Source organism: Apis cerana, linkage group LG8 (genome assembly GCF_029169275.1).
Source record: "Apis cerana isolate GH-2021 linkage group LG8, AcerK_1.0, whole genome shotgun sequence".
Taxonomy (NCBI): Eukaryota; Metazoa; Arthropoda; class Insecta; order Hymenoptera; family Apidae; genus Apis; species Apis cerana.
Genome location: NC_083859.1, coordinates 3,547,584 through 3,575,133, shown reverse-complemented (window position 1 = coordinate 3,575,133; position 27,550 = coordinate 3,547,584). Strand labels below are relative to the sequence as shown.

Below are 27,550 nucleotides of genomic sequence, written 5' to 3'. Positions count from 1 at the left end.
CTTCACAGAAGAAACTATATACAGTGTTTATAAAGCGACACTATAAGGCATGGTCTTATGTGCGACTGGCGATCGAACACGGTAATGATGTTGATGATATTCTCTCTGATAAGGATTTAGCGACTCCCTGCTACTATCTTCCATATTGAATTCTCTGTATGGATTGTGCACCCCGTAAGTATACCTTCTATTTCTATCTGTCGCAGGTAAGTCATAAAAATAATTATTGTTTTGTAAATCCTGATTATTCAATGCATCCTGGGTTATTTCCACACTAGACATGTTTGTTAACCAATTAGACAAAGATTCATTAGTATTGTCAGTGGAATCATTTTTATTTGACCATTCATCTTTGTCTTTCTCTACAGATGTTTCTTGGCGGCAACGTTCACAAATATAAGGTTGCTCCTCATCAGAGGATGTCTGTCGCTGTATATAGTCTCTGTAATCATGTAAGTGTCGATGATCAGTTTGTGGAACGTTCTTATGAGATAAAAATTCTACCCTGTTAGCACCTGAATCGTGCTGATTTTCATGTGGGAAAGACTGTAATTTGAAGGAATCTTGTGAATAAATTTGATCAGAATCGCTAAGATAATTTTGTGATAATTTATCTGGTTCACTATCCTCCTGAAATTTTAAAGAAGATAATGATTGTTCCCTAACGTACCGCTGTTCCTTATTCCTTTGTAGGGCTAGCTCAAGTTGAGCAATACGATTTTCTAAACGCGTGCGTTGAGCTTGGGCTCGATCTTGATGATCCTCCATCAACTTCACCATTTTCTCTAAACGCATGATTTGCAATTGCTTATTCTCTAAAGTTGTGTATAACTCTTGGATTGCTTCAGTCTTGGCAGCTATCTGTTTGTGGATCTGGATGATTAGAAATATTTTCCAATACTTTGAAAAGTTCTATCAATTAAGATGATAATTATATTTTTTCATATATATATATATATATTTATTTATTTATTATCTATCTAGCGGTGAATTAGTCGAGCTAATTGTTAAAAGGTAAAGAGAGAAAAATTAAAATTTTTTATTTTAGAATTTAAATTAAAATTTTAATTATAAAAAATAATTTGATACTTTAGTTTTTTCTTTAATCTCTTTTTTAAAATCTGAGTTTCAATTTCACTCTTAATTCTTAATAAAAATTAAACAATTTAAATAAGAAAATATAAAGGAACGTCCCGAATTACCTGTTCGAGATATTCATTGTTTTCATCGCTATTCGACAATTCTCCGTTTTCTTGCTGTACTTTTCCTTTCAAAATATCAAGCAACTCATCTCTGACTTTAAGGAACTTGCTCTGTTCACGCATCACACGATCGCGTTGTTCCAATTCTAATTGTTTTTGAGTGAGCGCAGTTTCTAACTCTTCCTTTTGTCGAATTATTTCTGCTAAATTATTGCGAAGATCAGAGACCTGTTGTTGAAGCTCAATCGCGTGAGCGCTCAACCCAGCTTTTCCACCCTCCATGGACTGAGAATGTAGTCGCTCTTGAATTTCCATCAATTGTCTTTCTAACATCCCATTTTTTTCTTGGCTATATTATCGAATTAAAAAGAAAAAAAGTAAGTTATTTGAAATGTTTTTTGATATTGCATTTAAATGCAAGAATATTTCAATGTATGAAAAGAAAATTTGTTTATATTGAAAAATGTTATAATAATTTTAAATTTAAACAAAAATTGTCCTTTTTTGGAGGTATTATTTTTAAAAAAATTGCGCAATTCACCAATCCAATATCATGTTACACTAACAATAGAGTAACTTACGCATTTTTTGCAACCTTTTTCAGTCCTGTGTACTGCATCATCAGCTTTTGTAATTCGTTGGATTTGAACACCAATTCGGCAGCCAACTTTTCCCTCGAGTCTTCATCCTCCTCGCGACACTAGGTCACAAAAACAAAAAAAATAATAATTATAAATTATTATCACTCCATCAATTGAAGATAAAAGAGTATCTAACAAACGAAGAAATAAATTGAGCAGTTTTTAGGACTTATACGAGGACATGTCCCGAAAGTAGTGCAAACTAACGGCCGCTTGATGCATCACTGCGATGATCTCTTCTTTCTCCTGTTGTAACTGCAATTTTGTTTGTCTCTCAGCTTCTAGTTCGTTCCTGGTTTGCTGCAATTCGTTGAACAAGCGTACTTCGTTCTCTGTATGATTACCTTCTATAATAAATAAAATAAAACGTTAATTAAATTTTTATTTTAATAAAAAGATATTATTAATAACTATTATTAATAACTTATTAAGTCTTGATATTATTAACTTTCTTTTCAATTATTTCTTAATATTATAATTTTTATTTTTTATACCTGTGATAGTAATATCTTTATTTTTCTCCGCAAGCTCACATAGTTGTTTGCTCTTCTCTTCGAGATTTCTATACCTTTCATCTAATTCGACGAATGCATCTTCTACTTGCTGTCTGTATTTTCATAAAAAAATTTTTACTATTATAATATATAACATTGTAAATATTTATGCAATATTTTAAATAACATCCATTATTTGCGGATTCTTCATTTAATGAAAACAAAGAATTTAAAAATTCTCTCATACCTTTTCTCTTTTTCAACGCCAAGATCAGCAGTGATCGCTTTCAATCTCTCAGACATCTCCTTGATGGTACTCATCGATTCGTTTTCCTTACTGTTCATTTTCTCCTTCAGTTCCACTAGTCTAAATCAAGTCAAAAAGATACCAAAAACAAAAATCTTATTCTATGATATTCTATTCAAGTATAAAAAGACAATTATCAAATATTTAAAGAAAAGAAACCTTGCTTCAAAACTGTCTCTCTGTTTTTCCACCTTGGAAACTAGATCCTCACTGTTTTTCATCGTCTTTTGCATATCCTTTAATCTAGCATCTATTGCCATATCCTTCTGTTTCATCTGGCCTTCTAAACTCTTCACATTGCATTGAAGTTGTTGTATCTTATCTTTATCCGCAGCCATACTCGTTTCCAAATCTCTAATTTTCGTACGCGCCTTCTGCAAATGTGTCTCAGTTTGTCGAAGACGATCTTTCCCTTGATTATTCTTGTCTTTTTCCGCTTGAAGCTCCTCCATTGCCGCATTCAAATGTATTTGCAACTCCTTTTGAGCTTCTATCGTGTTTAATTCCTTTTAAAGAAACGCAAATTAAAATAGTTAAATTGGATTGTTTTTGAAATTAGTAAAATTGCGCAACTACTTTTCAAACGAAATTTGCATTTTTTCTAATTATTTCCATATTATTATTTTAATTCTAGTTAATCGTTTATAATATATTTAAATATATATTACAGATTAATATTATATCATATGAACTCAAAATACAAATGTTATAATAAATACAAATATTATAATAAATATTGACAAATGATGATATTCTTTTTATATACGAATTTCAATGATTTCACACGATATGATAATATGCCTATACCTTTAATTTCGTTCTGGAATGCTCATATTCGTCGATCATGCTCTGCACGTTGTTCCTGAGCTCTGCGATCGATTTCTCCTCCAACTCTTGAATCTCGTTTAAACGTGATCTAATATTATCGTAATCTCTCTGGTGTACCTCCAATTGTATTGTCACTTCTTCGGGATTCGCCTCTGTATTCTCGCTGGCTTCGATCAGATGAGAGGTAATGAAACTGGTGAAATTCGACTGTTTATCCAATAATTCTTTACAGATGTTCCTTAATCTCTGCGGGATCTCACGCAACCGATCTTCCAAACATTCTAACAACTCGTTTCCAGCAGAAAGTTTTTCTATGTGGGTCTCCACTGATTCATTACAAATCGGTTCTGGTGGAAAGGAGGCCTTAGGAGGTCCAATCTCGAGCTTTAGAACTTCCGGTTTTCCTGGATCTCTTGCGCCAGTGGTGATTAGCTTCTCGCGTAGTTGAGACAACTCGGTGTAGAGTTCTTGCGCGGCTTTCTGATGGAATTTAAATTCGTTTGGTGATCTTTCGATTAATTATATTAAGATGAATTATTTCATAATGTAATAAAATAGCGAAAGAACAAGAATAGTAGTAAATAATATATATAATTTATTTTTTTGAACTTATTCAAAAATTGAGATTAGTCACCTGCTTATCTGTCAATTCTTTCTTCAACAATAAATAACGTTTCTTCTTCATCGCGTATTGATTTTCGGGCCTAAGTGTAGATCCAGCAGGCAGATTAGTCGTAGGCCTCTTGTGCATAGTTGGGCTAATTGATGATTTTCCTGGACGTCGAACGGTATTGGTCTGCGATTTATTATTTATAGAAACATCTTCCGTGGTGTTGCTCGTGGTCTCTCCCTGGAATAGAGAATTCCTTTTTATTTTTCTAAATATTCTTAATTTTAATCGTTTCGATTTTTTTTATGTATTAAAAATAGTGAAATTTTGTATAATTTCTTTTTTTGATTAATAAATTTTACATTAAATTTAAATTAATTGTGATAATACGTAATCTTTGATTATCAAATTAATCGGTCCGAGAAATGTTTTTCAGCAAAGATATGTAATTCGATACAAACATGAACTGAGTTGCGTCCTGAATGGCTGTTCAGATTTTTAAGTTTTTGACTCGCGGAAGCACTCTTGATCCCTGCACTTGACATCGCACTTTTTTCTGTAACGTTGATGGTATCTTCGTTTTCTAGATTTTCAAACAAATATTTCACATTTTTATTTGTTATATTATAATTAGTTACAAATTAATGTAGATTTTCTTATTAAAAAAATATCTTTACGATTTTAAATTTATTAATAATATAAATATTTGCGTTTCTATTTCATATTTTCCTCACCATACTTATAAAAAAGTATTGGATGTGTGTATGTTTATATTCAATAAATAATCTAAAAAGTTTAAAAAATTAAAAATTGTATTTTGAGTTCATTAATTTTAATATGAGCAAATATAGTCAAATACACGAATGAAATAATTAAAAGATTTCACAAAGCTGTTAATCAGAGTGAATGAACAAGTTTATGTTTCTCTATTGTTATTTAATTATATACATTATTATTTCCATTATCAAAATATTATATATATATTATATATATATATATATCAAAATATAACTATTAATAATCAAATGAAATCATTAGTAATTAATCAAGAATTGGTTCAATAATTACAACCAGTCAATCTTAATTGCATATCCTAATAATTATAACTTAGCAATTCAATCGTTTTGAATATATAAACATACAATTAAATTGAAATTAATCTTAGTATATATATATCAATTATTATAATATTAATTATAATTTGATTCAATAATCATTTAAATACATAATTACCGCTCATTACTTTAAAATCATCATTTCATATTCCTATAAAACTCGAATTTCCATTTCTTTTTTAAAATCATGCATCATCATAAATTTCAAAAATTCAATATAATTTCCAAACCTTAAGACTCTCTCTTTCTCTCTTTCTTTCTTTCTCAAACCTCTTGCAATTCTTGTCAACCTTTCTCTTTTTCAAGCAAAGGAATAAAAATTATAAGAATACAAGAAATATGACGAGGCGGAGAATAATCATAATCCATAAATAAAATTAAAATAAAAATAAAACGATTGTTTAAAAGGAATCGTGTTCACAACCTGATGGTTGGTGCGATGTCGTTAATTGATTCATTATCGTGGTCGATGGCTCGTCGTCGCGGTTATACAGTGAACTGGATCCAGATTTCGACGTCTGCGACACGTGGAGAAATTTGCGGCGTTCCCGGAGAAGTGGTCGGGTTTCGATTTCATGTTCCTACCGGTCGAAAGGCAGCGAGTTCGCACGACCGTCCACTCGTTCAAGACAGTCGACGACTTCGCGACATTGAACGATGCCACCGTTTTAGTCGCCTTTGGCAAAAAAGAAAAAAAAATAATTGATTTAAACGAGACTTGCGGAAAAAGAATTTTGAATTTCTTTTCTTCTAGACCATCGTTCGACGTGATTACATAGGGTACGTTAGTAGATGGTTCGGGTTATAATGTACAAAGCTTGAGAATTTCGTTGGAGATACGCAACACGATGATTTTAACCGATATTTTAAAACGTCAAAAAGTGGAGAGAGGAATGACGAGCGAGTTAGTGGCAGGCAATTGTCGGCAAATCGTTCGATACTTTGTTAGTTTCGCGGAGAATGAATGTGTTGAATATATGTATAACGCTCTTATTAATGAAATTTTGCAAATTATTGATTTATATGTTAATAATATTTGACTATATAATATAATAGTGATCAATTAAGTGAACTTTTACAAATTTCGTAAATTATCGATAAACCGTCAATTTAATAATATTAGTTGTTCTGGATTGCAGTTGCATTTACGTAAAATATAACAACAGATTAAAATATTTATATTTACCTATAATCAACATGTAGGATTATTTGAAATATTCCTTATCATATTTTTAATTAATTTAACAAATATTTTAACATAAGTTAAATTAAAATTACTAGGAAATTTTTTTTAGGGAATATAATTTACTAAATTTATTATAATCGACTAAATAATGTTGAAAAGAATGGAAAGAAAAAGTTGAAGAGATGATTCAGAATATTTTTGAAAGAATTTTTTTAAAGAATTGTATCCATTACATTGGCCTTCATCCAGTTAATCTATTTCGTTCGTTTCCTTATGAGAAATTCATATAAGTTTTATTTAGTAATTATCGTGGCGCCTTTTTTGTTATAATGAGAACCATAAGAGAAAAACATGTTCATTTTTGTTGATTTTCTGACCTCGATGTTACTTAATAGCTGAAAGAATAATATATAAAAATATTATAAATTGAATATATTAAAACAATATAACCTATAACAATTTGAAGTATACAATTTGCCTCAAAAATAAAAATGTAAAAATAAGTATTTATGTCACATATTTTAAAAAATATATTAAAATATTATATATTAAAAATATTATATTTTGAAACAAAAAACTTAATTTTTTTGATTATTATATGAAAAATATTGTTGATTAATTTTAATTGTTATAAATATGCAAATTTTAGAATAATAAATGTACAATTTATACCTTAATGGTTGAATTCATTTATTATTTACACATATCAGTTAAAAATTTTATTTTTATTTTAGATTGATATTTTAGATTTATATATTTTCAATAACTGCAATCATTCAAATTCTATTTTTTTGATTCTTTGATATTCTATGAATAATTCATTCAATTTGAATATCTTGTTTATATTCAATTAACAAATACTTTTATATAAAAAATCTTACATAAAAAATTGATTTTACTTCCCTATTAATGTAAATGGAAATAGAAAAAACGTATAATGAGCCACTGTATTGAAATAACAGGAACCCATACGTACTGGATTGTGTCTGACTCGTGACGAAAAAATCTCCTTTGAAATGTACTGCGCATTTGATTTGCGCAAGTAGTGGGTTGTTATTAGCGCGTCTCGAAACTCGCAGTCAGTTGGCCGGGGACTCGCAAAGGTGACGGATCTGTTGAACGTTATAATTTGATTATATTTAACACACGTGACATGATGTATGAAAAATAATCATTATAAATTTAGTGCACGTGTTGTTTACGCGTTTATGTTCAAAACATTCCGATGATCATAATGGTGAGTACCAAATTTTTTTTAATCCTTTAAAATATCAGCTTATTTGTGAGAAGTGAATAACAATAATCCTACATAAAAATGATTTTTTATGTACGCATTTGCTTTAATAAAAAAATAAAAAATATTTTTATTTTTGTAATATTTCAATTATTATTCGAATAAAATATAATTTTGCATAATTTTTTATTTATCATCAATTATTAAACATTTATTAAACATCAATAAAAATATCATTATATATAATATAAAATATTATATTATAAAATATAAAATATTTAATAATAATACTGAGTTATATTACTGAGTTATGTAATAAAATGCAACATATATATATATATATATATAAATCCTTTTGTGTATGGATATAAAGGGATTGTTAAAATGCTGATAGATGCAAGGAAAAGTTTTCATTCTTCATTTTATTCTATTGTCAATTTAAATTGAAATAAATTGAAAAAAGTACAATATTATATTTTCATTTATTTGATTTACATATGAATAAATAGATTTTTTGCAAATTTTTTTAAGAAAATTCGCATTTAACTTAAAATTTTCATCTTTTAATATATCTAAATTATTAATTTATTTATTTCATTCACTTTTTAAAAATTAAAAATATCAGTAAAATATGATATTAATAGAAATTAATTATTTAATGGCTAAATTTAAAATAAAATATTTGAAATAAATTGATAAATTAAATCAATTGTTAGATCACATTTTATTTAAAGATTTGAAGTTTTCCAACCTTAATTTATTCAATTCATTATTTTATTTTATAAAATATTTTTTAAAGTATTACATTAATAAATATATTATAATATTTATTAAGAAATTTTTCTCAAAGAAATAAATAATATCCTATTCAGATTCAATTTCATTTAAGATTATGTCAATAATTAATTTTAAGATAATATTAATGATGCGAAATCAGATTTAATTGAAATCATTGAATCATTAAAGTGCAAATATTATGCAAATATCGATTTGCACATGCACATGATTTACTGAGTGCCTAGTAGAAAAGGTCACGAGTGCAACAAGGGTGTAGACTGGCAATGACCTCTGAAATGACTTAATATGACATACATGTTTCATAATAAATAAAATAATATTTTTTCTATAATTATTTCCAATATGCATTTAAAGTAATAGTTTTTATAATATAACAAATTTTTGCAGAAATAACTTTTAAATGTTTTCTTAATAATTTTGTGAAAATTGAAAAGAGAAAAAAGGAATATCAAAAATAAATCTGATTGTGAAACAAATTATTCAAAAAACTTTTGTTCTATTTTTATGAGAACTATATGACACTATATTTCGAAATAAAATATTTGTTATCAAAAAAATTTACGAGATAGAATAAAAAATAGAAATGCTTTTGATAAAAATTACAATTTCACTTGAGAGATTAAATTTGATATTGAAATTATCATTGCGAAAAGATTTTCACTCAAATTTGTATGAAATTGGAAATAGTATGTTAAACATAATAATAATGTTAAACATAATAATCGTAAAATTTTATAATAAACATGTTAAAACGAAAATAAAAGGAAAATAATAATACCGTAACGATAAATTTTTTAATGTCTGAAATTTCTTTTGAACTTCACAAAACTTTTTTGTAAATGATATAAAATCAAGTTGCTTCTTTTCTTCCCCCATTTGATCATCAATCATTTTAGTAGAGAACCATGTTTCTGTTCATTTTGATCCTCTTCGAAAGTTGCGAAAGATAAGACATCTTTTTCAGTTTACTCAAGATTTTGTCGTATTTTAGATTTTAGCACAATGCTTTTAACTATATAATAAAGATGAAAGTTAATAAAAAATTAATTGTTGTTATATATATTAATTAAAAAAACAAAATAATATAATTAAAATTAATATAATTAAAAACAAAATATATAGAATTAAGAAATAGAAAATAAAATATTTTATCTTAAAAATCGTCATTTTTAAGAAAATGTACATTTAAAAAAAATAATTTAAATTTAGAAAAAAAATTAAAATTTTATTTTAAGAATTAAATCCACAAACCATAAACGTTTTCTTTTCGATATTCGATTGAATATTTATTGTTATTTTCTAAATTGTTCAATCGTAACACATTTCAAAAAAAAGCAGAGTTCAATCTAAATATTCGTTTCCATTTGAAAAATCTTTACATTTACAATGATAGATATATGATAAATACATGAATATCCAATTGTATAATTTTATATTTTATATTGAATTGAATGCGAAGATATAACATGGCGATTTCAATCCTTTTTTTGCAAGTTAAGTAATATTAACTTTATGATCCTGAAAAATTAAATTTATTTTTATTAAACTAAAATAAATCATATCTAAGTCATATTTTATATCAAAGAAAATTTAGAATGAAACGATTTTTTTTTATTATCTAATACTTACCAACAAATTTGCAAAAATAATAGATGTTTTTATGAAAACATGATTTTACAAAAAAAAAAAAAATACAGATGTTAAATTAATTGATCAATTTTAAAAAACTTTCATTCAAAATTTAATAGCAAAATTTCTAAAAATTACAACAATTCAAATGGTTAAAATCTCGGTCTTCCCTCGACTTATTGACATTCGAATGACATATTGGCAGTTCTCACAATCTGTCGCTCGCAGTTTCATTCTGCTCGATGCAATCCTTGAAGCCCTTTCTCTTTTATTCTCACTTTTTATTCCACTCCAACCATCTCCCAACCACGTTTCCTCACCTACTGACGTATAATAGGGGTAATTTAGGTTCTATCCTCAATTCTGGTGGAAAAAATTGAATAGTGCCTTCAAGATAAAGATCTGTCGACATTTCAAAGAATTTTCATCTTTTGCAGTAGCCTTTTGTTATTAAAAATCTTAAAATTGAATTACAATCGCCTTATATTATGTATATTTAAAAATATAAATCATTTATTCAAAAATTGTTTTAATATCGATGATAAATCGATATGAAAGTGAAAATTAAAATAATCGAACGACAATCGATTATTTTAGAGATATCTTGATGTAACGTATTTAGTAGAAAAGAAAGAGAAAGAAAGAAAAGAAAAAAAGATTTCGTCCTGAATTTATTTTTTCATCAAGTAAGATTATTTAACAGATTTGTATTTTATATGTTAGAATAACGGAGATTAAATTAAATATATATGTGTAAGAAAGGATAGTTAAATAGTATTTGTGAAAATTGTTTTCAGTATGAATCTTTCTAGTGGCAAGTTCATTTTCGTAATGTAATATGTACATATATTGTAATTTCACAGAAGAAAAAAAGATATAGTATATATTAAGTATAAATATAATAAAACTAAACAACAAAATAATTGAAATATCGAGAAAAATATTCAGGTAGAATTTAATATTTTTTAATTTTTAAAACCTCATTATATAAACATTATTAAAGATTATTAAAAATATTATTTATGATAGACTGGTTAGAAATATATCGATTTATTAATCAATATATCGATATCTTAGACAAAAAAAGATTTATAAAATTCAATATATATTTTATATAATTATATCGAATACGTTATATTAATAAGAAATATGTATATTCATATTATTTAATGCAATGATACGAAATATTTAAATTATCTCGTTTATACCTAACCTTATTCAATTCATTATCGATATGCATTCGTTACGAAAATTAACTCCATTTTTTTATTATATTATTTATAAAAAAAATAATTTTTTTCTTTCTTTTTTTTTATATACTTACCATTTATTAGAAAAATAGTAATAATAAAACCTTATATATCACAAACTATTCAATATATCATACATCAACAAAGAGAAAGCGCGAAAGAAACGCGATACATGACGCTATATCTTTGCCAAGATGAGTTAGTCAGTAACTGTCGTATGTGTATAGACGTCCAAAGTAGTAGTACGGACACATGTTTTCGCGCACGTGTTGGCAACATCAGTCTAACCGGCATTCACGTGCTTCGTCGCAGAATATTCATATTCTAATTTAATAGAAGCCGATAAAGTGACATTTCGTATTGCAGATCATATAATAACTACCAAATTTTGCTTTGTTGCACGACGTGATGTTATTACGTAATTAACGAGACACAAGTGAAATGGAGATTTGCATCGTCACAGCTTTTATCGCATAATTAAATAGGTAATCGATTTAGTTAATTGTTATTATATTTGCTCTGTGAAGAGAATGAATCTTGATTGAGATGATTGATAATTAATCTTGTAAGTTTCTATATTATATTTCGTCTTTGTTATGTAAGTATATATTTTCAAATATGTTAGATTATCTAAAAATTAATTGCAGTGTTTTGTTTAAAGTTCAAAGTGATATAATGTTACATAAAATTATTTAATCGTAATTTATATAAGTTTTCTAAGATACCATGTTTTTTCTTTATTGATTTTTTTTCTTTTTAAACATAGCTTTTTAAACATAGCAATGTATATTTTAAAAATTTTCCTTGCAAAATGTTAATTAAAAAATTTGCATCACAAAATATATGACTCGAATAATATTGTAAACAATATTATTCTCATAAAGTATTGTATGAATTTATTTCATTTTCATCGCTAAATGAATAGATTAGATCAATAACAATTGAACATAGAAGATAAAGAACAACATAACCTAAATCATAATAAAATATTTATGTTTTAAAATGATATATCACGCAATAAATATGAAATTGAATTTTTTAATATTGCAATTTACTTTTGTAGACAAGATATTTATTATAAATTTAATAATCAAATAATGATTATAAATTTAATGATCAAATAATGAAACATTTGATGATACATAATAGATACATTTGATAATAGATAATTTAAATTTATGATTTAAATTATATTTAATAGATATATAATTAAATTAGCATCAATTATTATTTATATATTTATTATTATGTAAATGTATTCTCATGTAAAATTTTTTATATTGCTTGTATATTTTCACTATATAACATAGCAGTATCTAATGCATTAAACGTATTTCATTATTTTATATTACGCATTAATATAAAAATTACTGATTGGATCGAATTCACTTCGTATTTAACAAAGTTAAAAGTAATTTCTCTCATTATTTTAAATCTAATTGAGAATTCAGTCTCAAATATTTCTAATAATAATAAGGTTATAATTTTATATAATACATTTTTTATATTTTACAATATTAATAATTTTTATGCATAAATTTAAAAAAATTTCTAAAATTCTAGATTGAATCATGAAATGATTTTTAATTCATAAGATAAAATATTCCATAAAAATCTTTGCGACCATTTGAAAGCTATCACGCAAAACATTTCTCATCTCTTCTAGTTCTCGTGACTCATCGCCTGTTATAAGTCGTTGTTACGACATTGAGTCTTTCTCGGTCATGTAAACGGATTTGCTGCAATCGCCACGGCCAAGATCTTCATCAAGGCAAACGTCAATGAATAAGCCTTGGAAATTATGTAAGAGAAAATCGTGTTATCGACCGATTGAATGAAATACGTAGCATAGTAAGTCGTGAAAGCATTCGAATGCTTGTAAAAATCTAAAACGTCTTGCATCTCTTTTATAACGACTATGGTATTGAATATAGATATTTTATTGTACGTGTAAATACTATTTTCTATTTTTTTTTTTTATATTCTTCTACGAAACGTATAATATTTAAAATACTTTGAAAAATATTCGATATTTTATTTCTATTATTTTATGTATTTCTTTATTTACTATTATCATTACTGTTATTATAATTTCTTAATTATAGTAGATTAAAACTCGCGGTTCAATAACGAGCATTAAATAAGATTGAATCTATTGATGTGGATCATTTCTGATTCAACTATCAAATTTTGCTGCTTATATTTCAAAGTTTAATCATAGAAATATGTTTATTCAATTTGAGTAAATGACTGATTTTTCTCTTCATTTATTTTTCAATGATAATTTGATATTAGTTCGTTTATATTTCCTTTGTGATTTCCTCGTTAATGAAATAGTACTTGTCAATTCAAGCTTGTGGTTCTCAGTAGTTCGTCCATGACTTCCCTGGTGACACACTGCGGTTCCTAGACATCCATTTCGTCCACGAAAGTCCACTAGTTCGTCGACGTTAGTCTATTCCTCGGTTTCTCATGCTAGTTATACATTGGTTCATTCTATTCCGTTACTATTCCATTGTTCATGTAACATGATCACATTTCCATGCCTTAAATGACCGTGATAATAGTAAATTTATTTTAGTTAGACAATAGTTAGAAAGAATATTTCTATTTTTTTTATTAAACAGATAAATTTTTGTATGAATATATAAAACTTTTATGCAAATGAGTAAATAATCAAATTTATTTCTTGAATGAATTTTGATTTTTTAGCGCAAAAATATGATTGACACGAAATAAATTTTTCAAATTTAATAATAATTCTAATAATTATTCAAAATAGTTCATCAATTTAAGTTTTGTGTGGTTCATTTGTTTGTAAATATATAGATAAATTATAAATCATGTAAAAATTTTCTTTATTCCACTATTTATTATTTTTAACATATGAAATAACTTATTAATATCCTGTACATTTGCAATATATGTCATAAATTTCTGACACAATGTACGAGCATTGTACAGAATCACAATGAAGGATCCTTGGGTCTCTTACTTCGTTGACTTGTATCACTTTATTAGCCTCTCAGTTATAATCCCTTTGCATAATCCACGAACGTAATATCATGACATAATTTCATTTATACGATATCTTAGATGATATATCTCTTAATTTTCAATATAAAAAAATTCATGTAACAATATAATCTTTTATAATCTATATCGAATGAACATCTATATACATATATGTATGTACATATTTATTATAATTATTACATTTTATAGTATACACCTCAACATTTATTCGCAATTATTTATTTATAATAAAAATTTTCAACGTTTATTCATTTTATTATAATTAAATGGATAAATATAATTCATAGAATATTAATTCATATATTCACTAAAAAACATTTATTACTATATTTTTATATGATTGTAAGAAAAGAGATTGTAAATTATTTGGCTACTATGAAAAGAAATCGTGTCTCAAAAGAGATTGGTAAAAATTTATAAATGGACCCTGATTGTAGACCATTTTCGTTATTGCACGAATTGTTTCCTCATAGTTTTTTATCCACATATGACGAAAGCACGAACAAACGTACAATAGGTATAGAATATTTCGTTTTTCCCCTGTGTGACCTGAGGATAGAAGAGAGAAACGAAGTCCCTTCCATTCACGTGAAATGAAAACTCGCAGAATGCGACCATCTGGATGCTCGAGGATAAATTAGGTCAATCGGTTTCCGATCCTAATCCCGCTTGAGACCTATCATTTTTATTTACTGCACCGATTTTAGATAATTTACAAACGAATATCGTACGAATTCGATCATTAATCAAAACAATGGCCAAGAAAGAACCGAGATGTCATTTTCACTTCTCTCTATTTATCACGATTTTTTTTTTATTTTTCAGGATGAAGAGTTTAGAAAATTGAAATATAATAATTTAATATATCAATGGCTTATTATACGAATAATTATCCACTGTATTTTTTGGGAAATGCAATAAATAAAAATATAATTTCAAGTAATTTATATAAAATCTGATTTCGCAAAATGTATATAAAAAAATTCGAATGTATATAAGAATCATCTTTTTCTTAACGATAAGCAATAAAATTTTTTATCTTGTATAAATAAGAAATTTATTTTGAATAATAATAGTTATTCGTCAATTCATCAATAAACTTTTTTTTTTTACAGGGAATAAGAAGCTTAAGGAACATTCGCAGATTTTTGTTGCTGTTGGCGGCAATAACGAGCACAAATGCATTAAAATGTTCCAGACTCATAGAAGGCACGACTATGCCTCGTTCCAATGCCGATGGAAAATACCATTTATTCATCACTCTCTTCAACCGAACTGAAATGGTTTTCTCCTATATGCCAAATACCAGATATAGTGGTAAGTCTTTCATAGTATTAAAAATGCATAATTTAGAAAGAAATTATGAAAAAAGATAGTTTCTTTCCTAAGATAAAAGAATAATATTGATAAATACTGCAAAATTTTCCTTACACGTAATCGACTAATATTATACATATCTAATATATGTTAAAATTTAATTATTAAATGCGATATTAATTTTATTATACGTAATTTGACTGAAACTCGGATAGACAACGAGATAAGAAACTTTGTCTGTTCTCTTAAAGTTAAAAGGAACTTGATTCAGATCTAGTGAAAGTTTTAATTCTCTTCGCGATTACTTTGAATAGTTAAATAGATTCATAGTGGAAGCGATAAATTATAAATTATAAATTTATTTACTTATTCAATGAGCATAAAAGAGAAATTATTCTACTATTTTCAATTATTTATTTGAATAGAAAGAAACTGTAATTATATTTACAACGTATCAAATTTTTATTTTATAAAAACTTTTTGGTTAATTGTTTCATTAATTCGATTGATTACTTTTGTTTTACAATTTATAATGTAATTGTAATATAATATAATGTTAATTGTCAAGATTTTGTGTAATATTGAAATATAGCTTCAAAGATAAATGTTGAAAGAGGTAAGAGCAATAAAGAAAAGAGAGAAAATGAAAAACCGAATAAATTTGCTTATTATTCGAATAATTAATAATCAAAATTCTAGTACAAACAAAAATTTCCAACTTTAAATAACTTTAATATATCATCATAATTAATTCCACTCTAAAAATAAATATTTTTCTCCCACGACAATAATGCAACACGATTTAGTTGCAAATTTAATGCTCGTCGCATACTCCTTTACCATAAACTATCAATCATCTAGTTGGGCTATTGATATATCTCGTGCAGAAGTAATAAAAAGATCGTCGAGAAGAAAGAAATTTTTCTCAAGCTGATTCTTTCGATGATAATGATGATAATTATTGAAAAAATTGAATATATTGTCAATCTTATGCAAATTTTCGTCGAATTCAGAACGTTAAAAATTTAATGATTTATTAATATTAGTTAAAAATTATTTTCCAAATGATAAAAACGAAAACGTAATTTTTGGAAGATGTAGACTTTTCGTTTTTTTAAATTTAACACTCGTGATCTTTATAAAAAATTATAAATAATTTTATCATGTGCATATTAAATATGAAAAATAATAAATATTTCATAAATTTTTAGTAATATATAATGTATAACTAGGATAGTTATATAGTAATTTCTAGTAATTCGAGTTCAGTTTTTAATAAATTACTAGAAATGATTATAATTAATTATGAAATGAATAATTAATGAATAATTAATAATAATTTAGCTTATATGAAAATATAAATCAATAAATAATTAGATTTTCTAAATACAATTGTTTATTTTGCACAAACTTTTTAATTATACAATTTTAAGATAAAAAGATATAAAACAATATTAACAATATTAGGAGAAGAGCTTCTAGTTAATTATCACTGTAAAGAATTTTAGTTTTATCGGCTTTCTAGCGCCATTTAATCTTTACAAATTACAGTATCGTTTATCAGTTTCACAGACAATTAGTTTCCTTATAAATTACAACTGCTGTTTATCAACTTCACGAGCAAGTGAACACTTTTATTTACTTCTACGTTATTAATTGTTTAAAACTTTTTTCCCTTTCGTTTCAACGAAACTACGTCAAAAATTATTCCACTAAAATTTTAAAAATTATCAAAGATAACCTCTTACTACGATTATCTTTCTCACCGTACTTCTCTCAATTAAATTTATCAATTCACCAGTTCATAAATCCATCAGATTCTCCATCACCAACGGGGCGGGGGGAAAAATTTCGACCCGACACAATGAAAAATGATATACACCTGGCCCATCGCGCCTATCCCTCGCTCTCAGCGATGCGCGGGAGATTTGACGTCAATTACACCCGATCGATCGCGTGTTCGCGTGCCTCCTCCACGATTAATCGAGTCGAAGGTCCGCGTTTAATCCACTTTGCACTGGCTATCGAGCGAAACACTCGATGCAATTATCGAAAACTAAGCCGGTCTACGGCTTGGACTCGGAGACGACCCATTCCTACTAAACGCGCGTGCAATTCTGTCTGGGTCGTCGAATTAACACGTTGCGTAATTCGGTTGGCCAGGTGCCAACTCCACGCTTCTCCCGTGGATGCAGTTCGCCGAATGCGACGGGTACAACCGGTGCAACACGCGGAAGAATCGCGAATACGATCGAAACAAATCGGATGCATGTTGGCGCCAGGGATGAGAGGCTGAGGAGAGGAGAAATGGTACCCTTGTGCATCATTTTTCTCAGATTCGTTCGAACGATTTCTGTGTGTAGACGAACGTGATAAAAAGTTTCTTGGATTTCTCATGATCGTGAATTAATCGTACATGTTATTCTATAATTGGAAATATAGGTAGTGGTTTTGGATTGAATTTTTCATAAATTTTTTAGAACAATTGGAATATTTGTTGTATATATGTATATATATGTGAATATTAAGGTAACAAAGTTTATGAGCTGGAAGAGACGCGAACTGTTTCAACAGTGCATCTTTGATTGTGTGATTTGGTTATAATAGTGATGAAGAATTAATTAATTATTCGATGTTGAGAGTATAGATGGATTTATTGGATTTTTTTATGAAGAATTATAGTGTGTATATTTATTTATAAATAATATTTTGCTTTTCTACGATTAGATCAATTTTGTGAATTGAAAGAGACATTAAGTTATTTCTTTTATAGCTTATCGAGTTTTCGTTAATGTGCAGACAAATATATTTATATTTTGTGCTTTGTGGTTGAAAATGAATATATATATACGTATAGATTGAGAATATGTGAAAACAGGTTCGATAGAAAGAAAATAGAAATCTATTTTTCTTCGAATTATAGAGAATTTATTGAAAAATAGATTGCTATAGATTGCCAATTTATAAAGCTAATAATTTAATTAATAATTTTTTGTCGTAAAAGCTCGCAAACTTCTTGCAAATCAACGATAATTATTAACTGAATATTTTTTATGATTAATATTTAACAATTTATATAAACAATTTATTTATTCTTAATCTCATTTTTCCAAATTTTCTTCTCAATGTTAGTAGTATAATATTGATTTTTGGATTATTATGTTTTGTTGATAATGTATCACAGAATATTTCAAATAATAACATCTTTAATGGAATAACAACAATATTTTGACAGTAATATTTACAACAATGTAATAGAATATTGTTGCAAAGTATTTGATCGTATAAATAAATAAGATACTTGTAAAAAGAGATACTTACCAAGTATTTCACTTCTTCTAGAAATTTTCTCTACACATATAATGCCCTCTTTACTGGTTCCCCCAGTTTACCAGAATCTTTCTATAAATAGGAATTAGAATCAGAATCGTATAATTAATACAAAATATATATCAACCGTGAATTGGAATACTCTTCGAGTTTACATTGTTCAAGATTTATGACTTGCAACTCTGTAACTCTGACAAAGCTCGATTTAGCCCACTGAAATTATCGCACTAATACAATCGTGAATTTACGGCTATCATTTAAACTTCATTCTAAGGCTTCTTTAATATTCCCAGAAATCACACATCTATCAATTTTCTTGTAAATAATTTCATCAAGTTTCGAAAATCTATTCGACATAAAATTAATGTTTGTTCTTGAAAAAAACATATTAAATATTCATTTGTAATAAGCTATTTTTTTATTTTATTTCATTTCATTTTATTTTGTTTTATTTTATTTATTTTTCCCAATGTGTATAAATTAATTATACTATTGACAGATTTAAATATTTTATGTATTTATAATTTATTTCTTTTTTATTGAAAATTCTCCTGGAACCGAAAAATATTTTGTTAAAAATTTTTTTTTCATTTATTTATTAATTTATTATTTTTTTTTAAGAAATATATTTTCCTTTTTAATTGAAAACGCCGGAAAAATGTTTCGATGAATAAAATTCACTTATCGATTTTAACAATTATAAAGAATCGTTTTCGAATATCAATCTCTCGTTTTTAAATCCATGAAATGAATCTATAATTCAATGTTTGTTTGTTTGTTTGTTTGTTTGATTGTTTTTCATATAATTTCATTTCACTTTTAATCATTCTTGTATCATTCAAAATCTGCATTATAAAAAATTAATACGAAAATAATAGTTTAAAAATAATGCTAATAAAATAATAAATTTAAAAAGGTAATTTAAAAACTTAAACTATATAGAAACAATTAATAAGAGAAAATTCTTTAAATACTCGAAAGTTTCATTTATTTAACCGGTGGAAAAATGGCCATTCGAGGAAAGAATTTACATTTCTTTCTTATTGCTTCGAAACGATTTCCACCACAGTAAGAAAAGACATTATCGTAAAGATAAAAAGAGGATATGATTTATGATAATTTTTTGAATTCAGTTTCTGTATTCCTTCTATCACTGACTACACGTAAAATCTTCTATTTCTATTCTTTCCATTTTATTTTAAAAATAAATAATATTCATTTAACAATCTTATTCATTACTATCTTGTAAAAATGTATATTATAGATTTATGAATTGATCGTAGCATGTTGAAAACGTGATTTTAGAAATATATGATTGACAATTGATTGACAAAGATTGTTTTATATTTCAATAAATATTTATTGTAATACAACTAGTAAAACTCTTTTTAAAAAGATTGTAGATAAAAATATTTAGAATCATAAAAGTGTATTTCAATAAATACCAATAAATTCCAATAGAATTAATAAAAATAGTTATATGTGCTAAAAAAAAGAAATTTTTAACAAAGGAATTTTTTTATTTATCGGTGATATATATTAAAAGTTAATATACTCTTCAACAGATCATATTCTAATATTTTTAATTTACTAGCTTAAAATATTATTAATTAATAAAAAAAAAGAGTTTTATATAATCAAACAAAGTTAGTCTCCGATGAAATCTTAAAAAATTCAATTTCAACCCTTTCAACCTCTTTCACCCTTTAATCAGTTCTAATAAAATTATTTATTCAACAAATTTAAAACAAATTTTCTACGGACCATCAAAATTAATTCTAACAAAATTATTTTTAATAAATTTAAAATAAAATGTGCTTGAAATCGAAATTTCAAAAAAACAGAATTTATGTCACATTATCAAATTTCAAATACAAGAAATAAAATTTACATTACCGATTTATCGTACACATTCAACTAATAAATGTTTCATATATATCACATATAAGAAATATCATCGAACTATAAATCGCAAAAGAAATTATTTTTTCTTTCTTTCTTTATTTCCTTTTTTATGTCCTATTTTTTTCTTCTTCGTTGCTTTTACTTATCTCCTTTTTTCTTTTCTTTTATTCTTTCTTATTCCCTTTTTATTTCTTTTTCCTCTTCTTTTTCTTCTTCATCGTTTATTTCATAATGATACTCTGAGAAAATGGTGCGCAACAGTTCAGGTGGATCATTTTGTTTATCCGTAAACAATCCTCATCTCGTTTCTTTCTTGTCGTAAGTGTATCTTGTAAGTGGCTACGAGAAGACATAAATAATAACGAAAGCGTGTAATTTAACTGCCACGTTTAAATCTAATTACACGGTGTTGAGTAGGAGGGAAAGCTTCGCGTCATTTAATTAAACTTTAAATACGACAAAATGGTAAGGAGTGATGGTTTCGTTAGATTTTACGATTATACCGAAAAGCTTATCCGCGATTACGTCTTTCCACCATTTTTCTTCTTAAAATCGTTGAATCGCTTCCCCGACATTGATTTGCTGAGGGAACTGGCGCGATTAATGAGACTTATTGACAGGATTCTTAAAGGAAAATTAAAGGAAAGTTGTGGAAAGTTGCGGAAATATCGATAATTTTTTTTAAGAAAAAATAATATCATTTCTTTGAATATTTTGATCGCAAGATTCAGGAAAAATTTCAAATTTTAAAGGAATGATTTAGTGAAAAATTTGAAATAAAAAAAATCTAGGGAATTTTGCCAAACTATTGCTTATCTTCCCTGTTCGAATACGATATATATGTAATATATAAAAATGTGGAATATGCAGAGAGAATTTCAAAACTGTATATTATTTAAGATCAATTTTTGTAAAATTATGATAAATTAATAGCTCATTAAAAATCGATCGAACGAAAAATTTATTTTTTCACTAGAAATGGAGTATAAAAATGCGGGATTCGTTTAAATTTATTCGATCGATATAAGAAAAAGAAAAATAAATTGTATAGGGCAATGGATATATAGAAAGATTCGAAACGGAGGAAAATCGAAGGAGAGGGTGAGTTGGGAGGGGGGAAAAAACGAATGAAATGAACTCACATTATCGAGAATTCGATTAAACCTTGTCGCGCAAACAACAAATCTTCGCGATTTACGTTCGAAAGGTTTCTAAAGACGTAAACGGAGAAGCGATAAAATAGCGTGACAACTAAATTCTCGAGACACTAGAGATAAAATGTACTCTGATTTTAAAACCACTTGAAGACGCTATGATGCTTATATTTTTAATAAATATTGTGTCGATAGAATCAAAATTAATAAGTTGTAAATAAGTTCGTGGATGTTTAATTTTTTATTTATCATTAAATTGGTAAAGCTCGTGTTACAATTTTTTTTGCGTTATTAACAAATTAAATATGGAATTTCTGTCAAAAGCTTTAGATTTGTCTTCTCTTAATATTTGAAATATATTCTCGATAATTTAAAATTTCTAATAAATATAATTCTACTCTTCCCTTTCAGTTTTCGTTTTCAATCTTCCATTGAGATTATATAAAGTAATATATCTCTCCATTATACAGTACAATTTCAAAGGTGAATTTAAAATTCTATTTATACACATATCATATATATACATAAAGAAAATATAGGGGAAAAGAAAAGAAATATTAATTCTATCCTTACCAATTCATTATTATTATTAAGTAGAACGATGAATTAATTATTTTCTTGTAACAAATTACTAAAGAATAAAATGATTCTTTTACGAAGAAAAAGGAAAGAAAAAATGAGAGAAACAATGAAACCGAAGCAAAAGACAAGGCAATCAAAGCGAAGAGAAAGCAGCACCTTAGAAGTGTTGCCTCTAATCACGTTAACCTATTACATAACCACCGTCTTAAACGAAATTTTTCTAACGTACAATTGCAAATTCGAGCGAATTTCTTTCCTTTCGTTTATGCGTGCCAGCGTGAGAAACACAATACCATCGACGAAGGTTTCATTTAACTCTGCCCTCCCTCTCCCCCTTTTTTCACAATTAATTCCTCTAATTCAGGGTTATGGGAATGATCGTGAGAGGTCATGAGTCACTGTTTGCTGACGCAACCATGAATTTCGAGACTGGATTTATTTAATCCCATTGCACAACGACTCTCGGGGAATTTATTTAACCCTTTCGAGGTGTATTTATCCTTTTGGACTTATAGAACGTTATTCTGGGAACTTTCAAACTTTCAAATTATGCACAAAATTCTGCATAAATTCGTTGATTTATTATAATATGAAATTTCTTGAATTTAAAATTGTATGATAGATGCAAGCTGAGCACACGGATGTATAAGTTTAAAAGAAAGTTCAGAAAGTTTCATATTTGTAATAACAATGGTTAAATATAAAGAATATCTTTAAAAATATTTCTTGATAATACGAAATCGTATTAACATACATATGAAACGTAGTGTATCTTTTTTCATAGATACTTTTCGTGAAAAGTTCTTAAAGTAAAATTAAAAAAGGAAATGGATTTATCTAAACATCACCTTGATTCGTTCAAGCTTAATTTATTAAAATTAATTTTAATTAATTTAAATTTATAAAATATATATAAAAATTTTCAAAAAAAGTACGTAATTTTCATTTCTATAAAACGATCTCAATTTCTCAATTTTCCTATTTTAAAATATCGTAAAATAATTCATCAATTATTCTAAAATAATATAGATGGTGTATCTCTAAAAAGTTATATCTATAAATCCGCGTAATTAATAAAATTTAACGAGTTTTTCGACTAAAGAGAATATTCACGATCAAATTAACTAGAGATATTTGCACGCGCTTTTTCATAAAAAAGAAAAAAAATATTTGTGATCAACGTTTAAGTGATGACTGAGTAATTCGAACTAGACGTAGTTTGCGAAGACCCATAATACCGGAAGCCATAAATGCTCGAAACATACGCGTGTATTACGTTCCTGATGTATACGCATGAGGTGAGGTAAAATCGAGTGGAAGCAAAGGGAAGGACGGTTCCTCCGTGTGTCTACAATCTATCAAGGTAAAAATGCAAAATTCATGCAGAAAGTTGGCTCGTTGTAAACTCGCTGAGCTTAACAATTTGCATGATAAAAAATTTATATTGACAAAAATCTTGATAATCAGTTGACAGGAGTTTCATGCATATTTGCATGAACGACATACATGTACTTTAAGTGACATTACTTAGTTATTTTAATAATAATATTTTTAAGAAATTGATTTATTACACTTTTTGAGCATGAGAATATTTATTTTATTTATAATCAGTACATATTTTGCATATGTTAATAATTATATGTAAATAAATATTACTACGATAAAGAAGAAAATAAATAAGAGAAAAATATGGAAAAATGAGCAAATTAAAATTTTTAAACGAATTAAACAAAATTATTTCATTATTGTATCGATTATTTTCCTATTTTCATTTTTTTAGATAATTAAATGATTCAATAGTGCAATAGTAAATATTTTATTATTTTTCGAATTTTTCGTATCACTGAAATTGTTATTTCTTGTCTGAAAACATTTTCAATAAATATTGGAATCAATATAGATTTATTTTTATTGTGCATTTCTATCTATAAAATTTCACAATTTCTTTTCCAAACGATTTTTTCGTTTGAATAACTTACAAACAATTTAAACATCCAACTCTGCCTGCACACTCGACAATATTTTAAAATTTTTTTATAATCGTGACGAAATACAGAACGTAGATACGAGAATAATTTATAGTAGATTTATAATTTATGACGAATCAAAGAAAATCAATATTGAGATCAATGTAATTATCGATGGGATATTAATATTTAATGTTGGACAAATGCTTGTTATTACATTTATTGTAATGTATTTACTGAAACATTAATCCACCAAAATTTATCAAATTATAATTCATATTATTAAACTTATTCATTATATTTATCTTTTGTTCGTCAATTAAAATAAGAATATCAGTCAGAAATAAATTTTGATATATTTGATCGACAAATAAGATTTTGGTAATTAAAAAATCGTATTCTTCTTTCAAAACAAAGAATTAAATTTATTGAACAATTTTAAATTTTGATTATTTCCTCTTTAAAAAAGAAAAATACAAAAAGCAATTATCATTCTTCAATTAATTAAATTACAAATCGAAATATCGGCTAATAATACATTTGAAAATTAAATCTTCTTCGTAATTATTGGAATGTTTCGAATTGTTATTATCGGAATTGAAATTTTAATATATTTATACAAAATTACGAGGATTTCAATTTTCTCTTTTATCATTATTCATATTCCTTTGATCAAATGAAAATAGTTTTTTTTAATTATCACGCGTAAAAGATTTGCGTATTTTCGATATTTCACTAGATTCATAGCATCGTATACACGTGTTTAATCGAATGTGTTTAATCCAAGTTATAAATAGTATACCACAAAATTGCGGTCTTCGATATTTCTATTTTGAAACGCAAGAATATCCTTTCGATACATGGAAATTATATAAATTTCCATGTAATTTTAACGCAACATTTTTTTTTTCAACGTAAAAATTATGAAATTTGCAAATATATTTTAATAACAAAAATTATTTGCATATATTCTAATCAATTGTATTTTTTTATCAAATTTTATATTTCATTTTCATACTGCATACTTTGTTAACACGTAGAAGTATTGTTAAACGATACGAAAATATAATATACTAATTTAATAATTAATATAAATTATGATAAATATAATAATGCAAATCAAGGATTAAATAAACGTTAAACAAATTTGTTTATTTTTAAAGTGCGATTAAATTTTTTGCATGATATAATAATTTTATCGAGATTAATAAAATTATATTTATCAGAATAAAATTTACAAGAAATAGAAGAAAATTCAAATAATTCAATAAAGATAGAATATTTAAAATTTTATGTTATTATTATTGTTATTTCAAAATATAATATAAAACAAGCAAAATTCATTGAGGTAAAATATAACAACATGAGATAATAAGACAATAATGATGATTGTTATCAAATAAATGTGTAATTAATTTAAATTCATTATATATATCTTATTAATAAACATCAATTATCGACCAAATATCAATAACGTATTAAAATATGAAATATTTAAATTAAAGATGATGTATTCATCGATATATCTCCTTATTTTCTTTTTTCTAATTGATAATATACTTTTCGTTCAAAATTTTTATATGCCATATAAATAAATTCCAATAAATAAATTACGCTATTTTTTGTTTATACGTGAAATTCACTTGACATTTTATTTAGGCAAAATTACATTCAAAACAAGTAATCGATTTCGTATCACATCAAAATTTTACATCGAAATATCCTAAAACCTCCCCCTCTACGGTTTTTCCTATTCAATAAAATTACGAATTTTATTTATCCTCGCAAATATCGCTTTGTCGCAACGTTTACTTTATCACAACGAACTTTCCACCCCCATACGAACTCTCGCACCATTGCAAAATATCGAATCGCGCGTCCATTGTTCACTTTTTTCTCGAGCAATCGTAAATTTCAGCTGAAAGGTACGTGCATAAGTTACCTCTCGTCGGAAAAATTATACCGTTGCGCGTATCGCAACAATTGTGAAACGTATCTCCGAGCTGTAACTAAGGTAGAATACATACTTTTTATTGGAACATTAAACTATCCATTTCGCGCAAATTTCTACAAAACGTGTCGACAATTTCGAACAGGCGATTTTTTGGATTTTTCAAATTTCAGTGGTTTGGAAAATAATTTTTCCTGTATCTTTGTAAACGTAAAATATTTTTTCACAATTGATTTGAATTTTATTTTGTTGTCGATCAAGGAAATCAAAATCAAGGAAAAAGGAAATTTATCGCGAAGCATGCGTTATATATTAGCTGTATTAAAATTAATATATATACATAATTCATAATTTCGAAACAAAATTATTTCCTGTTATTATTCGCTATATTTATCGAATATGAAATATAATCCGAAAAGTATCTCGATATTGTTTCGTCAAAGATAATTAAGTTTCACGATTATAATCTACCGGAAGACCGATATTCCGCCAAGAATTCAGTGAGCGAAGCCAAAATGACGCAGCGTTCGTTAGATGCGAATTTGTCTGCATTCATCGTTGCAGAAGATTGGTCATTAAGAAGTTCCGATCTTAATCCCCTCGATTACCGCTCTTGGAATATTTTAGAAGAAGCGGATTGCCGTAAATCTCGAAATAATGGAAGATAATCTTGGCGAAAATGGTATTAACACTCGCAATATTAAATTTTGTCTTGTTTGATCGCGTGTAAAACATATATAAATGTGTGTATTTGTCTTAAAATACATTTATTAGAAATTTAATAAAAAAATTATATTTTTTGATTAAAAATGTAATGTTGTTTGGAAGCAACCAATATTCAAAATTTAATTTGTTTATGAAAAATTTGTTCTTGAAAGATTCATCAAAATAAAGATATAAATAGAAATAATTTCTCGCATTAAAATGTTATTAAGTATTTTTCTTGTTGAAATTATAAATTGATCGTTAAACAATCTAATTGGGAATTATTTTAGGTATTACAATTAGTAATTC

General features: G+C 26.3%; 2 protein-coding genes and 1 long non-coding RNA gene across 13 annotated transcripts in view; 1 reads left to right on the top strand and 2 right to left on the bottom strand.

Moving 5' to 3' along the window:
* Positions 1 to 27: 27 nt before the first annotated feature.
* LOC107995367 (myosin heavy chain, non-muscle-like) lies at positions 28 to 7,495 on the bottom strand. Its single transcript, XM_017052838.3, has 13 exons — positions 7,360 to 7,495; positions 5,622 to 5,873; positions 4,544 to 4,665; positions 4,107 to 4,322; positions 3,452 to 3,952; positions 2,804 to 3,150; positions 2,585 to 2,704; positions 2,338 to 2,450; positions 2,051 to 2,190; positions 1,784 to 1,902; positions 1,203 to 1,551; positions 671 to 873; positions 28 to 442 (listed from the first exon to the last, which is right to left on the bottom strand). Exons 2-13 carry the CDS (start codon positions 5,653 to 5,655, stop codon positions 28 to 30), a joined length of 2,679 nt encoding a protein of 892 aa, XP_016908327.1. The 5' UTR covers positions 5,656 to 5,873; positions 7,360 to 7,495.
* The window catches only part of LOC107995349 (spondin-1), a 35,043-nt gene continuing 14,972 nt past the window's right edge, over positions 7,480 to 27,550 (top strand). For 7 of the 11 annotated variants that reach the window (XM_062078120.1, XM_062078118.1, XM_017052809.3 and 4 more), the window contains exons 1-2: positions 7,480 to 7,620; positions 15,446 to 15,647. In XM_062078120.1, coding sequence (XP_061934104.1) covers positions 7,609 to 7,620; positions 15,446 to 15,647 — 214 coding nt within the window. In that variant the 5' untranslated portion in view covers positions 7,480 to 7,608. Of the gene's footprint in view, positions 7,621 to 11,646; positions 11,780 to 15,445; positions 15,648 to 17,803; positions 17,958 to 23,859; positions 23,982 to 27,550 lie in introns of those variants that run through there. The other 4 variants (XM_017052810.3, XM_062078121.1, XM_062078123.1 and 1 more) reach the window with 4 other exon arrangements.
* LOC133666545 (uncharacterized) lies at positions 9,199 to 11,496 on the bottom strand. The gene is made up of 4 exons (XR_009830797.1): positions 11,369 to 11,496; positions 10,045 to 10,446; positions 9,667 to 9,933; positions 9,199 to 9,427 (listed from the first exon to the last, which is right to left on the bottom strand). It is a non-coding gene; the product is annotated as an uncharacterized LOC133666545 (long non-coding RNA).